The 17526-nt window shown below is 36.0% G+C and overlaps 3 protein-coding genes across 3 annotated transcripts; all 3 read left to right on the top strand.

Annotated features, from left to right (window-relative positions):
* The first annotated feature begins 8391 nt into the window (after positions 1 to 8391).
* Positions 8392 to 12096, top strand: LOC113750491 (putative late blight resistance protein homolog R1A-3). Its single transcript, XM_027294457.1, has one exon. The coding sequence runs from the start codon at positions 8392 to 8394 to the stop codon at positions 12094 to 12096; it is 3705 nt and encodes a 1234-aa protein (XP_027150258.1).
* Positions 12097 to 13600: 1504 nt separating this feature from the next.
* On the top strand, positions 13601 to 14823 carry LOC113750490 (F-box/kelch-repeat protein At3g23880-like). Its single transcript, XM_027294456.1, has 3 exons — positions 13601 to 13701; positions 13984 to 14143; positions 14227 to 14823. The coding sequence occupies exons 1-3, from the start codon at positions 13601 to 13603 to the stop codon at positions 14821 to 14823; spliced, it is 858 nt and encodes a 285-aa protein (XP_027150257.1).
* A 938-nt stretch (positions 14824 to 15761) lies between these two features.
* Positions 15762 to 16784, top strand: LOC113750489. Its single transcript, XM_027294454.1, has one exon. The coding sequence runs from the start codon at positions 15762 to 15764 to the stop codon at positions 16782 to 16784; it is 1023 nt and encodes a 340-aa protein (XP_027150255.1).
* The last annotated feature ends 742 nt before the right edge of the window (positions 16785 to 17526 follow it).

Genomic DNA, 17526 nt, shown 5'->3' with positions numbered 1-17526 from the left:
CAATTCAGCTGTAATTCTCTTGGGTAGACCATTCATGAGTACTGCTAAAACAAAAATTGATGTTTATTCAGGAACCTTGACTATGAAATTTGATGGCGAAGTTATAAAATTCAATATCTGTGATGCCATGAAATGTTCCAATAAGGCACATTCTGTTTTTGTTCTAGTTGTACTTGACCCTTTTATGCAACAAAAGTTTGAATTAAATGGTAGAGATGCGTTGAAAGATATAATAAATCACAGTTTGGATTCGTAAGAAATGTCAAGAGTTGCAAAGATGATTGAATTACACCCTGATTGAGCACATGGTAATATCTAGCCAAAGATATTAAAGAAAGACACTACTGGGAGGTAACCCAATTAATTTTGATTTAGTTTATTTTGAATTTAATGTTCTTTGTTATTGTTTATTTTTGTTCTTAGTTTTGTTTGTATTAAAATAATGTTATTTTTTTGGGTAGAAAATGAGGTTCTATAAGACGTAGTGCAGATGTGGTGTAAATGGAAAAAAAAAATTTCAAAAGTTGGTAAATTAAAATTTATAACACGTGTCATGTCTTGTTTCATGATGTTCGTAGAAAAATGCCAGAAAACTTAGCTCTAAAAAGCATGCCCCATGTTATGTACAGAAGGATCTTCCAATTAAAATGTCAGAAGACTAAGTTATAAGGACCGCGGCCCACGCTATAAAGACAAAAGTCTTTTATTGTTCTTATGTTGTAAAACTAATAAAATGAACTACTATAATAGAAATTGAAATATTGGAGAAAGAAATAGAGAAATGGAGAATGATTTTCTTATTATTCCAACTAATACAAAAGTAATCCCAAGAGGTGCCAAGGTACCTCTATATATATGTACTATAAAATTAAAGGTATATCAATTCTATTAAACACTCATTACTACAAGAACATGAATATTCTATGAAACGGTTCTTCCAATACATAAATAGGTTTATGGATTGAAACCGTTCATCTATTGTAACCCCTTTACATAATGTAGTAATGAATTATGAATTAATCCCTTTGGGATCAATGAATTGTGAATTAGTTCTCTTGAGAATATAAGTGAACATCCATACTTTTAATTGTTTCATAACACTCCCCCTTTGATATCCATTACACAAAGAATATGCCTCGTTAAAACCTTACTAGGGAAAAATCCATCGGGACAAAAACCCTAGTGAAGGAAAAAAAGTACACTATTCCTGTGTATTAATTTCTCCTCCTGATGCAAACATCATTTGAGATCTTTTAATCGTCACATTCTAATATTCTTCACCAATTTCTCAAATGTTACAGTCGGCAATGCCTTGGTAAATAAATCTGCCAAATTATTATCTGATCGGATTTTTTGCACATCAATTTCACCATTCTTTTGCAAATCATGAGGAAAAAAGAATTTTGGTGAAATATGTTTCGTCCTATCTCCTTTAATATATTCTCTTTTCAATTGAACTATACAAGCTGCATTATTTTCATATAATATAGTTCGAGGTTTTCTTTTTCGGAGGATAACCCACAATTCTTTCGGATATAATGAATCATTGATCTTAACGAAACACATTCTCGACTGGCCTCATGAATTACTATTATTTCAGCATGATTCGATGAAGTGGCGGCAAATGATTGCTTAGTAGATCACCAAGAAATGGCTGTACCTCCATATGTAAATAGATAACTAGTCTGAGATCTTGCTTTATACGGGTCAGATAAATATCCAGCATCAGCATAACCAAACAATTCAGGTTTCGATTTATTTGAATAAAATAAACCAAGATCAATTGTTCCTTGGAGATAACGAAAAATATGTTTAATACCATTCCAATGTTGTCTTGTGGACGAGAAACTAAATCTTGCTAATAAATTCACTGCAAATGATATATTAGGTCTTGTACAATTAGCAAGATATATTAGTGCATCAATTGCACTGAGATATGATACTTCAGGACCAAGTATCTCTTCATCTTCCTCTCGCGGTTTAAAAGGATCCTTATTAGGATCTAATGATCTGACGACCATTGGGGTACTTAATGTATGTGCCTTATTTATATAAAACCGCTTTAATATCTTTCGGGTATAAGCAGTTTGGTGGACAAAAATTTCACTTTTCAAATGCTCAATTTGTAAATCAAGGCAGAATTTTGTTTTTCCAAAATCCTTGATCTCAAATTCCTTCTTCAAATATTTAACATTATTTTGAATCTCTTCAAGGGTTTCAATCAGATTTAGATCATCAACATATACAGCAATTATCATAAAATTTGATCCATATTTCTTGATAAAAATATATGGACATATTGGATCATTTGTATAAGTCTCTTTAGTTAAACATTCGTTGATGCGGTTGAATCCATACAAAGACCTTTGTAATTTAATAGAATAAATATCTTTAGAATTTGATTTGCATGCTTCGGGCATGTTGAATCCTTCGGCAATTCTCATATAAATATCATTTTCAAGATTTTCATATAAATATGCAGTAACGACGTCCATTAGATGCATATCTAATTTTTCATGTATTGCAAAACTCACAAAATATCTAAATGTAATAGCATCTACTACAGGTGAATACGTTTCATCATAATCAAATTCAGGCCTTTGTGAAAATCCTTGGGTTACAAGTCTTGCTTTATACCTCACAATTTCATTTTTCTCATTTATTTTCCTAACAAATACCCATTTATATCCTACTGGCTTTAGGCTTTACACCTTCAGGTGTTTGGACTACAGGTCCAAAAACTTTTCTTTTAGTCAATGAATACAATTCAGATTGGATCGCATCTTTTCACTTTGGCCAATCATTTCTACGTCGATATTCATCAACCGATCTAGACTTATGATTCTCGTCCTCTATTATAATATCAAGTGCTACATTATATGCAAAAATACTATCAATAATTATTTCTTTTCGGTTCCAACTTTTTCTTAAAATAACAAAATTTATTGAATTTTCTATAATTTCTTTCTCTTTAAGAATTGGCTCTTTAGGAGCCTTCAGGAGGTTGAATTTTATCACTAATTGTTGACTCATCTACTCCTCTTTTCTTTCAAGAATTTTTATTTTTGGAATCAAGAGGTCTCCTGCACTTCAGGCGTGCTTTAGACTCATTAGCACTTGTAATTTGTCCTTCAGGGACATTGATTTTAATCGGAGCATTTTCAGTAGGAAATGCGATTTAGTAACTCTTCTGGTATCATTAAATGCATCCGGTAATTGATTTACAATTTTTTGCAAATGTATAATCTTTTGAACTTCTAATTTATATTCTTTAGTACGAGAATCGAGGAAATTGAATGATATTTTTCAAGTGATTTCCTTTTTCAACTGATTTTTATCTCTCGTTAATATTGAAAAATGTGATTCATCAAAATGACAATATGCAAATCTCGTAGCAAATAATTCACCTATCAATGGTTCAATATACTTAATAATTGAAGGTGATTCATACTCGGCGTATATCCCCAATCTTCTTTGGGGGCCCAATTTACGACGTTGGAGCGGTGTAATTGGAACATAAACCGCACAACTAGATATTCATAAATGAGACATATTGGTCTCATAATCAAAAGCTAATTGTAGGGGAGAATAAGTATGATAATTTATCGGTCTAATTCTCACAAGTGTCGCTGCATGTAATACAACATGTCCCCAAGCAGATGAAGGAAATTTAGACCTCATCAATAATAGTCTAGCAATTAATTGTAACCGTTTATTAAATGATTTAGCTAAACCATTTTGTGTGTGAACATAAGTTACAGGATGTTCAACAGTTATTCCAATAGACATACAATACTTGTTAAAAGCATATGATGAATATTCACCAGCATTATCTAGACGAATTTTCTTTATTGGATAATCTGAAAATTGTGCTCGCAATTTAATTATTTGAGCAAGCAATCTCGCAAACGTCAGGTTGCGAGTAGATAATAAACATACATATGACCATCTAGTTGATGCATCAATGAGCACCATAAAATATCGAAATGGTCCACATGGTGGATTTATAGGTCCACATATATCACCATGAATTTATTCTAGAAATGTAGGGGATTCAGTCCCAACTTTAGCTAGTGATGGTCCAATAATTAATTTTCCTTGGGAACAAGCAACACAGGATAATTCATTTATTTTTAATATCTTTTGATTTTTCAATGATTGATCATGTGAATTCTCGATTATTCATCTCATCATTATAGATCCAGGATGTCTGAGACGATCATACCAAACCATAAAATCATTGGGATGAGTAGACTTTTGGTCTAATAGGTGATAAATTTCAACTGCACTACTTTGTACATAATATAAGTCAGAAGAAAGAGAAGGTAATTTTTCTACTACGCATTTCTGCCCAGAAATGATACTTGTGATTAATATAAATTCTCCATTTGTTTCAGTCATTGTCTCGATATGATATCCATTTTCGCGGATATCTTTAAAATTCAATAAATTTCTCCGAGACTTGGGAGAGAGTAGTGCATTATTTACGACAATTTTAGTCCCGTCAGGGAGAAATAGAGTGGCTCTTCCGAATTTTTCAATCAATTTTGTACTACCATTGATGGTATTAACATTTGTCTCTCCTATTTTCAAATAAGAAAAATATTTTTTATTTTTCAATATAGTATGCGTAGTAGTACTATCAATGAGACAAATATCATTATTACCATTATTTAATTCCAAATATTTGAAATCCATTTCTTGTTCAGGAACAAAATTTTAAATAAAAATAAATATTAATAAAGATGCGAAAATAAATATTAAATAGAAAGAAAATTACATGAAAGATATAAAGCATCATAAAATATCTAAATAATCATGAGATATTTGTTGACATCTTCAGGATGTTCAAAAAAATCAGCTGCAACGAGGTGTGTCATATCAGCATCATCACCATCATCATAATTATTCTTTTGATCAATGAAATTTATCTCAATACCTTTGTCTTTCTTTTTCAATGATGCTTGATAGAGATCAACAAGATGTTCAGCCGTACGACAGGTACAGGACCAATGATCTTCCATTCATTGACAAATTTTAAATCTTGTAGGCATAAGTGAAGTCAATCATATCGGACTTTTGGAAGAACGATCAATTTCAGGTGATCGAATCTTTCTTTCAAATCTCTCCAAAGGACAAGAGGATCTTTGACAGTAAGATACTCTATTTTTAATCTTTCATCTAAATGATGACGAAGGATTAAGGCATTAAGGCAGGGTAGATTATTTTTAGTCCAATGGTAGATTATTTTCACAATGAAAGAGCATTAAGGCAGGGTGATCCACTTTCTCCCTATCTTTTTCTCTTGGCCATGGAGTGCTTCACTGTGTTGTTTTAATCAAACATACAACATAGAGGTTATGTGTCTCATCCAGGATGTCAGAAAATTGCACTTTCACATATCATATTTGCAAATGATTTGTTCATTACGTGCTCTCTTACTGCCACTTCTCTTGACATAATCAATAGCAGCCTACAAGAATTTGGGATCTATCTGACTTTTGTCCAAATATACAGAAATGTAGTGTTTTCTTGGCAGAGGTTCCTTGTTAAGAAAAAAGATCAGATTTGTTGGAAGTTGGGAATGCCTTTGGGTGCATTACCTGTTACTTGGGGCTCCCTTTGATTGCTTCTAGACTAGCTTATAAAGATTGTCAAGCTATCGTGGTTAAATGTGAGATCAAGACTAAAAGCTGGGCAACAAAGAGATTGAGCTATGGGGGTAGATTACAACTAATTCAATCATTGTTGCAGAGTGTTCAATCCTGACTGGTCCAGTGTTTTTATATTACCAAAGAAGATTATTAGGAAAATTGAGAGTTTGATGGCTGCTTTCTTCCAATCGGATGAAGTTAAATCTCACTACTGTGCAAAAGTAGCTTGGGCTGATGTATGTAAACTAAAGAAGGAGGGTGGTTTGGGGTTGATTGATCTTGGTTTGAGGAATAAATGACTGATTTTAAAACACACTTGGTTAATTTGTGTCAAAAAGATTCACGGTGGATCAAATGGCTGCATGAAATTTTACTTGAAGGAAAATGCTTTTGGAATGTTAGAATTTCTTCAGATCGCTCATGGATATGGAGGAAGATCTTGCAAATACGAAATATGGCTCATAAGCGGATTAAAATAGTGGTGGGGAATGGGAAATCCACTTCTCTGTGGTTTGACAACAGACACCCTTTGTGGCCCACTAGTGAAAATGTTTTCTAGTAGGCTACTATATGCTTTTGGGTGTTGTCTATCTGCTACATTAGATTCCATTATTCAAGAGAATCAATGCAGAAGTTCAGAGATTGATTGAGAGTACTCTTGTAAACTTCCACCCAAGGAAGCATATGGCTGATAGAGCTAAATGGTTAGCCCATGATTCTGGAGTGTTCACTGTGGCATCTGCAGTCAAGGCACTCAGTCCTCTCTGGAGTGGTAGTCGAGTGGCAAAAACTGGTTTGGTTCAAAGGAAGTGTTCCCAGGTTTGCTTTTGGTACGTGGCTTTTGTGTAAAGGACGGCTGTCTGCTAAGGATAGAGTAAGAAGATGGGGCTTACACTTTGATACAATGTGTGCCTTTTGCAATTGGAAGAGGAAACACAGGGGCACTTATTTTTTTTAACTGTCCAATTACTGCTATGATCTGGGAAAGATTCAATTATTTTCTCTGGTCTTTAAGGGTGCAAATGGTTGGCAACAGGGGTCTGGATGGTTGACACAGCATGTAGCTCAAACAAGCTTTGCTGAAAATATGTTGAAACTAGCTCTCTCTCTAGTTACTGTATATCACTTGTTTTTAGTGAAAAGAGGTGTAATGCTATAGCTCCGGTGGGTAATGTGGTGAAGGAGATCCAAATTTTAACGAGTACATGGAAGGGCTTCCTGAGGAATCAAACTAACTGGATGATAGCTTTAGAATGGAGTTTGAGTCATGGGATTATTTGTTTGGTTTGATACTTGTAAGTAGGTTGGGCATAGTTTTAAGAGTAAATCTTATATACACTGAGAGCATATATATTATTACTGTTGAATATATAACACATGTGCAAAAGTTGGATTTTAAATTCAAATTTTGTATAATTATCATTGATCCGAAACTGGTAACATATACAATTATGTTTTTAAAGATCAATCCTAGTTTTAATGGCTTAAAGTGTATTACTGAGGATATCCTCAAATATCGTACAATCTTTTCCTACATCAATGGAAGTTATATTGTTTGCCCAAAAGAAATTATTGATCATTGCTCTATTCCATCTATAGTTGCATGTCAGTTCATTCGCTATTGACACATTAGTATCCCAAGATTGCCTTGAATTTACCACCCCCATATCACTTAGTGGCTTGGTATGTTTAACAGAACTGCAAAAATAAATAAATAATATAAGCTCATTCAAGGAAGATGTCGAGAAGATATGTACTTTTAATTTCATAAATAAACAATATAAACTCATTCAGGTTAAGCTATCGTGTAAATATTTTGCTTAGAAAAAGGTTAAGTTGATTGGGAACATGAAGTTCATTATGAATTTTTGGGCTAAATTATAATTTTAATATTGTGAGACAGCAAAAAGATTAGCATTGCAAAAACATTGGGGCAACTTTTGAAAACTAAAATAACAATTAGAGTAATCAGGCAACGAGCCATTCTTTCCTAATTCCTATATGGTTGCTTCATTTTCCGAGCTTTACAAAATTCAATGTATAATACTTTTTCTTTTCCAACCTTCCTAAGTAAGTTTAGAAGAACATTAACGTGAAACTCCAGTCAAGTTGTGTATTGAGTGGCAGAGCTAGGAATATATAAAAGAAAGGAGACTAGTGAATATTGAATAAAAATACTAGAATGGCTTCATTTAGATTGAGGGATTTGATCAAGAATTTGAAATTCTTTCAAATTGCTCTAGTTATTTATATTATTTAGAAAGTATTTGATTTAAAAATTATAAATTATTCTAATATTTAAAAATAATTAATAATTACTGTATTATAAATCAAAATATCTATTAAATAATTCAAACATCTAGGAAGATTTGGATCGTCAAATTACTCCATCCAAACGAATATAAGCTTTAAAAAGAGTGGACATTGAATTTTCCTCCAAGGCAAAAATGAAGGAAGGTGGGACCGTGGGAATATATAATATTAGATCATAATTATAATGGACAAGAAAAAAAATGAACTGCATATAAAAATTGTAAAATTTCAAGTTTTTATAATTTTGGTGGGGACAGGCCCCTTGCTGCCACCGCCGAACGGTCAAAAGCTCTTCCCATGTAGCTTTTGACTCGTGGAAAAAAGGAGTTGACTGAAATGTTGAAAAACTCCATTTTGCATTCTGCAGGGTACTTCTTGATCTAGAGAGTTTGCTCGAGGATTGCAAAGAAACATGAAGATCGAGATGACTTATTTGACTTATTGTTCTATTGCTTCAGTCTTGGACAACCTCGAGAAATTGTTCGGTAGATTAACGAAATTTGAGGACTTATATGCAGACTTTGCGGAGATTTATGATGAGGAGCTGAAAGTTGTGATGATTCTGAAGCTGGAATTAAAACTTGTAAGAACTTTTCTTCTGTGTGCAAGAAAATGGAGCTTCGACGGGTGGAAGCATGGAAGCCTTGAAGCTTTCTTATCCAGCCTTGAACGTGAACTTATTGTTCTAAACAACTATGAGGCCTTCTACGCTCTAACGGAGGATGATCTCCCCTACGAATATGATATGATCGAGGACCTCGAGGTATTGTCTAAATTTCGGGCCATCTTAAGAACTTTTGAGGTAGAATTCAGCGAATTGTACATGAGCTTGTTGGATTTTGTATTGCTATCGAATTCTTCTATGGTGGATGATGTACTTCTGGAATTCATTGACTCCCTGCTAGAGAATCTGGGGGATGTTTTAGGACCCAAGGAACCCCTCAAAGAGAAGTTAAACTTCCTGAAGGATTTGATTCTCTTTGTAACGTGGGAAGGTGTTGAGCATAGTCTGTGGAAAGATCTGTTGGCCCGCTTCCAATTTGTGGCTGTCCAGGCAGCCCATCTGTCTTACATGTGTTGGTTTGACAGCTATGATGAAGTGTTTATTGAAATTCAATTTCTGATTTCTGAACTACTACAGATGATCAGGCCTGTTAATCCTGAATTTAGCAAGACTTGTGCCCGGGTCTTAAGAGCTGCAAAATTAACAGGATTATTGCACAGTCTGGATTTTGAGACAGATATGGGTATAGTTGGGAACTTTGCTGATTCCCTGCTGGATATGTTGTGGGAGGTTCTAAACTGTGGTACCAGCTTTGCGGTTGCAAAGCGAGACCAGATGCAAATGCTCAATGATGGACTCAGATTCTTGAGAGCCATTCTCAAAATGCAGCAGGAAAAGTTCAATCTGCTACACCAAAAAATGAAGGATCTTGTAGGAGCTAGTGTCAATGATGCAGGAATCCTGATTTATTCGCTTTTCACAAAGAGAATAGAAGGAGATCTACTGAAGGATCTGGATCTTGCATTTCTTGATTTTCTCGAGAAGATTAAGCTTATCAAGATAGTAACATCAACATTTGACTCCCCAGGGACCAATGGGCTTGGCTTTATAAAGTTTCTTCTAGACAATCTGACTGAGCTGGCAAGGCTTGATTTAGTTGCCCATTCAAGGGATCAAATTCAGATAGTTCAGAAAGATTTTGTAATCTTGGGATCTGTTTTTGAGAAGATTGATGAGCAGCGCAACAAGAATGAAAAGCTCACAGCTCTCTGGAGTCATGCTATTGAGGTGGCAAACAAGGTAATGCTTTTAATTAGCTCTTTTGATCTTTCTCCTTTGTCCTTTGATAGCATCTCAGAAGAACTATTGCAAATTAAAACTCAAGCCAAAGAGATTGGTGACATGTATGGCTCTGAAGCCAAGAAAGTTGCCAAGACTTCTAATTATGGCTCATTACAAGCAAGAATCCCAAGACTAAATCATGTTGTGGTAGGTTTCGATGATGAGACAAAAAGAATAATTAATCAAGTCAAATATGGGTCGCAGAAATTGGACGTTGTATCCATTGTCGGCATGGCCGGACTCGGCAAGACAACTTTAGCCAAACGTGTGTACAACAATCGTTCAATTAGAAACAATTTTCATATTTGGGCATGGTGCAATGTCTCTCAAGTATATCGCAAGAAAGATTTATTACTTGAGATTTTGGGTTGTATCTATCCTGAGAATTCTAAGCAATATTCTGAGATGGAAGCAGATGATTTGACGCTGAAGCTCTACCAATCCCTGAAGCTAAATAAGTACTTCATCGTCTTGGATGATGTATGGGACATAAAGGCATGGCATGGCTTGAAGGAATCATTCCCAGATGATTCAAATAAAAGTAGAATACTCATAACAAGCCGACTGTATGAAGTTGCTTCACAAGTTAAACAGCATAGTGAACCTAACCATCTACGCCACTTCACTGATGATGAGAGCTGGGAGTTGCTACAGAAGATGCTCTTTCCCAATGAATCCTGTCCTCTTACAGTAGCCACAGTTGGGATGCAGATAGCAAAAAGCTGTTGTGGGCTACCTCTTGCAGTTGTCATCATAGCTGGAATTCTTGCAACTACAGAACAAGATGGTTGGAAAGAATATGCGGAAAGGCTAAGTACACGTATTCTTAGCGCATCAGATCAATGCAAGCATATGTTAGAGTTGAGCTATAGGCACATACCAGATTACTTGAAGCCTTGCCTTCTTTACTTTGTAGCATTTCTACAAGGCCTAGAAATTCCAATGCAAAAGTTGATCTGGTTGTGGATCGCTGAAGGACTCGTGCAACAAGTTGAGCACAAGGAACTAGAGGAGGTGGCAGAGGGCTACATAAATGATCTAATTGGCAGAAGCTTAGTCATGGTTGCTAAGAAAACATCTATTGGTGGGATTAAAACTTGTCGTGTACATGATTTGATACATGAGTTTTTGGCAACAAAAGGTAGAGTGGAGAATTTTTTGCAGTTGCTGCATGGCTATGATGGGCTTTATACTTTTTGCGAGTCATACAACACAAGAAGATTGTGCATATACTCTAAGCAAGAGTATTTTGAGAAGTCAAGGCTGTTTTGTCCCCAGATACGTGGTCTAATGTTCTTTCCTCATGGTGAAGTGTACCCAATACAACCCTGTGATAGCTTCTTCATTTTTAGAATCTGCAAACTGCTAAAAGTGTTGGATTTGGGAGAAGTTGTCTTTGGTGAACATTTTCCCGCTGAAATAGAGATGCTTGTTGAGTTAAGGTACTTGGCCATCAGAGGCAAGATGCAATCCATCCCGTCATCAATAGCCAAGCTCTACAATTTGAAAATTTTTCTTGTGAAAGGATTTAAAGTTACTATTATGTTGCCAGACACTATCTGGAATATGACGAATTTGAGGCATATAAGCGTGAATTGGAGTATGGGTAAAGTTAGTCTGGTGAATGGCATTCTTGAAAACAACTCTGTCCTATATAACTTGAGCAGTATTTCCAATATATTGCTTTATCATGGGCAGAGCATGGAAAAGATACTAATGAAGTTCCCAAACATCCGCAAGCTAAAATTCCATCTCTTTGTCTCAAAGGATTGTGTTCCATATTGCAGTAGGATAGTGAAAATGGACCATCTGAGTCGACTAGAATCACTCAGTGTTACTCTTATGTGGGCTCAAAAATGTCGTCTTCAGTTTCACTTTCCATCGAGTCTCAGAAAGTTGCATCTCTTTTTCTTTTCGTGGAATATGATTTCCAGAATTTGGGAACTACCCAATCTTGAGGTTCTGACATTATCGTCGGACAGCGCTGATAAGGAGAGAACATGGGAGATACCAGTTGAAGTTGAATTTCCCAACCTCAGAATATTACATTTGCGTAGCTTGGGTATCACCAGGTGGACAGGATCAGGTGATCATTTTCCACGTCTTCAGAAATTAATATTGCAGAGCTGTGGGATGAAAGAAATCCCTTCTTGTTTAGGGTCTACTTCAACTCTTGAAAAGATTGAAGTTTGCGGGTGTTCACCCTCGGTTGAAAGGTTAGTACGGGAGATTCAGGAAGAACAAGATACTGAAGACCTGCAGATTGATATCCTCACCTCCTAGAATGACATAGTACAATTGTTTTTTTTTGTTTTTTTCCTTCTAGTTTCAATTGTACCTTGAATTACATGTTGAAGTAGCAAAATCATTTCATTATGGAAATAAGACCAAAGAATTAAGAATTGTAGTAGAAAATTACTTTTTGAAAATAGACATGTGAATTGTTCATATAAGGCTTTTTTGTGTTTGAGATGCTTATTTTGGTTCCATGTCATGTTTTATGTACTCAAATCTTAATTAGATTTGAAGTTATCTATTAAACTCCCACTACAAAATTTTTTGCACTTGAACACCAAATAACGAATTAGTTGTTTAGAAGACCATCACAAATAGAGGTGGCAATTTGTCCCAAGTCCCAATGGGTTACCCATGCCCATGGGGACTTTGGGCGGGATGGGTATTGGATTTTGATATTGGGTTTAAAATGGGACAAATCCCAATTGTACCCATTAATTGATGGGAATACTTGGGAAATACTTGGGTACCCATTGGGCTCAAATAACAAGGGCTCTGTTTGGTTTAACTATTTTTGGGGATATTTTTGAAATATTTTATTATAGCAGTGTATATGAAAAAATTTTACTATAAAATTTTTTTGAAATATTTGATATACTAATATGGATGGGATGTTTTTTGAGTTATTGTATATTACTGTAACATTATATTTGAAAAACTTATTTTTTGAAAAAATAGCCAATCCAAACGGAGTCTTAGATTCAAAAATTATCTTTAACAATTTTTATAGTCATACTAGAGAATATAATCTAGTAGTTTTCCTAGTCATTATCCACAAGAATTTTCAACATTTCAGTCAATTTAGACCTGTCATCTTTGGACAATGATGAGAATAAATATTCAATACCTTAAGTACCTTGGCCATCTTGATATATGTTGGAATATGACTGTATATCTATTTTTTCATTTATTTGTTAATCCAATTTTTGATGGGAATCCTGAGTATAAAGCACTTGCATGTTTATTTAATAAAATTAAAAAAAATTAATAAATCAAAAATATTAAAATTATATAAAAAATAAAAATGAATTAAAGGAAAAAAATATGTAGAAAATAGATTTGGGTATTGGGCGGGATCAATCTAAACCCATCCCAAAGTGATCCCGCCCAACTTAGTCCCAAAATATATATGGGTAAGATTGGGCCCAAACCCATATGACCCGGTTCCATCACAAACCCAAGCAAATCCCGCCCATCCCGCCCATTTCGCCACCTCTAATCACAAACTTTACAGGCCATAGCGGTTTGTTCTTAGACATAGTCGTTTAATCCCTAAACAGGTAGTGCGACGTTCCGTCCCCCTTCCCCTGCTTTTTCTCGCCTCTTTCTTCCTCTCCCGTCCCCTGCTTTCTCTTATCTTTCCTCCCGCCATATCCTTCAAATTTTTTTGGTCTTCTTAGCATTCTCCGTTTAGCCAGCCGCTCTTTCTTCCTTTGCTGCTAATCTTTTTTCCCCCAACCCTTAGGGCACTGTTTCTTGGATATTTTTGGTAATGGGAAGCAAGGCTTGCAAGGCTCCTTATCCTCAACTCCCTCTTGATCTCATCTTCCATATCCTTGCACGACTCCCAGTCAAGTCCCTGTTGAGATTCATGTGCGTCTCGAATTCTTGGCAGTCGATGATCAAAAGCCCAGAATTCATCGAAAGCCATCTCAAAAAATCATCCAAGGCAGACAACACTGCCCAACGCAAGTTGATTTTCTCGAGTTCCTTCGACTTCTTTAATAGTTACCTAACATAATGTCATCTTAATTCTGCATCATATTCCGTGTGTGCTTCATCCGTGACTCCGGCTAGCAAAATTCAGCATCCAGCCGCGGGGAAGTCAGTTGAAATTGTGGGTTTCTCTAATGGGTTGATATGCATTGTCACCAGGTTTATTGTTTGCGAGGAGCGATGTTTATACTTGTGGAACCCATATATCAGGACATTCAGCAGACTTCCTCATTGGGGTTTTGAATTTAAAAGATCGGATCTTGGAATATATGGGTTCGGGTATTTTGAGCTGCAGGATGATCACAAATTCGTAGCACTCGTATGTGACTCCTCATGGGGAATGGACAGTCCCAAGGATCAAGTTCTTAAAATTTATAGTCGAAGGTCTAAAATTCTTTGAAGAGGATTGAGGGTTCCAAGAATCATCTTTCCCTAAAAGATTGGCGTGTTAATTATGGGGGCGCTTTTGTGAATGGGAAGCTTCATTGGGCTGCAAAGTCTCGCCGTAAAAGAGGCCTCTATCCTGCGAATAAAATTGTTAGTTTTGATTTGGTTGATGAGACTTACGGAGATATAGAACTGCCAGAAAATTATACGGCGATGAGGGGTTCTAGGAAATGGAGTATACGAGTTTTAGGGGAAGGGTATCTGGCTTTGCTTTGGCACCATGTTCAGGAACATGTGAACTTATGGATTATGACAGACTATGGAGTTGGACAATCTTGGACTAAAATGTTGATGATTCCTTATCCTGAAGATGATCTTAAATGTCAATTTTCGCGATCTGCCATTTGTGCAATGCAACCTGTGTTCTTATCAATTAATGGTAAGTTATTGCTGAAACTGGGGTCCAGATTAGTCCTTTACAATCTTGAAGACGATTCATACGAGGATTGTACTTTTAGCTATAATTCACCACATGTTGGTGATGATCTTGGGGTGGACATCTATGATGAAAGTTTAGTTTTGCCTGATGCCATTGATGGACAAATTAGCTGATTATCTCATGTTTTCTTACTTTCAGTACCTAAGCCAAAGTGGCTAAGAATCCAGAAGCATTGACTGCTGCAGTTTGCAAGATTTTTACTAACAGATTCTCCATGTTAGTGGAATGAATATTATTTGCCAAAGTTTCAGTGTTGTTCTAGATTTAATGCAAAATAATGCGGCTTCTTAATAGCTGCATAGTGCAAAGTAAGTGCATCCATGAATAAATAACATGATTTTGATATATGTTGCTGTTACTCTTCAAGGCATGAGAATTGGCATGTATATGATGCTATATTTCTTCTTTTTCATGATTTTGTTGTATACAGGATTTTCATAATGGACTATGCAAAATTTTGAAGCAAATAATGATGCAAACCATGTTATATGTTTTGTCAAGAATGAAACTGTTTAGAAAATGTGAAATTGGTGGCTTTGGATTCCCTTTGGGCTGCCAATCCTCTCTAAGGTGGGGATAACATGTGGAGTATTGGTTATAGCCTAGTTTTTTTTTTTCCCCCTTTTTTGGGTAAGCAGGTTATAGCTAAGTGTATTAAGATCATTCTAACCTTTCTAAATTGGCCAGTTGTTGTTTATGAGCCATAGTTTCTTGTTCATAAAATTTGCTGTGTTCCACAAATGTATTTGCTGCTTTATATTGCAAAAGGTAAATCGTTATGCTGCATGTACTCTGATTAGGCATCTGCTATCTTTGTGCAATTTAAATATGTAACATGCCATCTAATAATCTACCCTTTTTACAATAAGGATCTTGATATGATGCATAATTTTCTTGCAGAAGACTATAACCAAAAATGTTGATACGGAACAGGTCTTAACAGGAAAGGATCCTAAATATTCCTATAAGCTTAGCAGGAAAGGAGGACCGTAATTTCTGGATGCACTCTCCTACGGGACAGTACACAGTGAGCACAGGTTACAAGGTACTCATGAAAGAGAAGGTGACACAAGAAAGGATCGGCTATAAGGGTGTTGGTCCTAGTACACAGAATGCAGCAAAACAGATGTGGTCCTGCCTATGGAAACTAAACATCAAACAGAAACTAAAGACCTTCATGTGGAAATGCATCAATAATGCACTCCCAGTCAAGGAAGTAATCTTTAGTAGGTCTAAGAAAGGAGATCCCATCTGTAAAGCATGTGGTGAAGGGGAAGAGACGGTGGAACATGTGCTGCTGAACTGCAGACAGGCTAAGCAGGTTTGGCAGATTGCTCCAATACAATGGGGGGGTGCGAAGGACAAACAAGGCTGTTTTAAGGCCTGGTGGACTGAAATTACAGGAGCCAAATCGAGGCAGGATGGTGAAGAACACCTTGCTCTAACAGTTAACATTTTGTGGCAAGTATGGAAAAGCAGAAATGAATGGGAATTCAACAACAAACAAAGGCATGCAATGGCAACTATTCAGAAAGCTCAAGAGGAATGGATGGAGTTCAGCGAAGCCTACAAACAGCAGGAGCAAGCGAGCACAGCAGAAACAGCTACTTACCAAATGCAAAGGATAGAAGCAGAGAATGCAGAGGTGATCCAGGTTAAGGTTGCTGCACTGAGCGAACTAAACAGCAAAAAGGTTGGCATAGGTGTGACTGCTATGACTGAAGGAAATGTTATTGTTGCAGCTTGGGCGATTCATGAAAGAAGCTACAATTGTCCACAATTGGACGAGGCCGAGGCTATCAAGATAGCTATGAGTAAATTGGCTGTCAAAGGCTGGAGGAGAGTCAACATCCAGAGCTGCAACAAACACCTACATCAGCAAATTAGTGCAGGGAGTGCATCAAATATCAAGCTGCATACTCTAGTTGAGGATATTCTTAGCTTGAGAGTTTTGTTTCAAATGTGCTCTTTTGGTGTTTTATCTAAAAATGATAATCATGTTAGTACTACAGTTGGGGAGTATGCCTTAGGCATCTTACATGATGAGGAATGGATCAATCCTCTGTGCTATTGAGCACTTTTGTATAGAATTAGGGGCCTTTGCTCCAAGTGTAAAGTTTAGTTGAAGTTTAATATATGACTAATATCGTTTCGGAAAAAAAAAAAAAAAAAGAACAGGTCTTAACTCTTGGTTGACTAAAAATTCATATAACGTTGCTTTTACTCTTGAAAGCATGAGAATTGATGTGTTTTCAAAGCGCATAATTAAGCAAACCATACCCCTTTATGTTCTGTCAAAATCTGGGAGGAAAATGATACTCCTGCTGGATAACTGTTTCAGAATTATCTGCCCATTTAAGATAGTATTATTTTCTATACTGTTAAGTTTACCCATCCATCTCTAATTCTCTACCTCTACCCAGCCTCTAGTAGACACAGAAACCTGCTCCACAGTCCCTCTTTATCTGGTCATTCCCCTGCCACACCACAATGCAACCATTAGGGGCGCTGACAACCGTCCAGAACGGCGCAAAGATTTTTGAATGAATTGTAATTCATAGTAAATAGATTGTACATCTTTACCACAGAGGTGTTGTAATATTCTATTATTGTTCATATGCATAATAGTTGCGTGCCTGTTGTAAGAATGTAGAAGCAATTCAATTTGAATTACAACCTGTTCAAAAATCCTTACACCCGTGCCCCTATTCCGAGCAAAAACCAGTTGACCTGTTGATCTGCAAAATCCACTCCGGCACTCCGAAAATTAGTGTATGTGATCTGCTTAAATCAACTTATTTCACCCTCGGATAAAA

Source organism: Coffea eugenioides, chromosome 10, assembly GCF_003713205.1.
Source record: "Coffea eugenioides isolate CCC68of chromosome 10, Ceug_1.0, whole genome shotgun sequence".
NCBI lineage: Eukaryota > Viridiplantae > Streptophyta > Magnoliopsida > Gentianales > Rubiaceae > Coffea > Coffea eugenioides.
Note: the sequence above shows the minus strand (reverse complement) of the source record. Positions and strands in the feature narration are given on the sequence as shown.

What these genes read in the sequence shown, in the direction of transcription:
- LOC113750489 (XM_027294454.1), top strand. Translation starts at nt 15,762, where the DNA reads ATGAAAGAGAAGGTGACACAAGAAAGGATCGGCTATAAGGGTGTTGGT.
- LOC113750491 (XM_027294457.1), top strand. Translation starts at nt 8,392, where the DNA reads ATGACTTATTTGACTTATTGTTCTATTGCTTCAGTCTTGGACAACCTC.
- LOC113750490 (XM_027294456.1), top strand. Translation starts at nt 13,601, where the DNA reads ATGGGAAGCAAGGCTTGCAAGGCTCCTTATCCTCAACTCCCTCTTGAT. An exon ending in AAGTCCCTGTTGAGATTCAT is followed by an intron (nt 13,702 to 13,983) that starts GTGCGTCTCGAA and finishes CATTGTCACCAG; the next exon opens with GTTTATTGTTTGCGAGGAGC. An exon ending in ATCACAAATTCGTAGCACTC is followed by an intron (nt 14,144 to 14,226) that starts GTATGTGACTCC and finishes AATTCTTTGAAG; the next exon opens with AGGATTGAGGGTTCCAAGAA.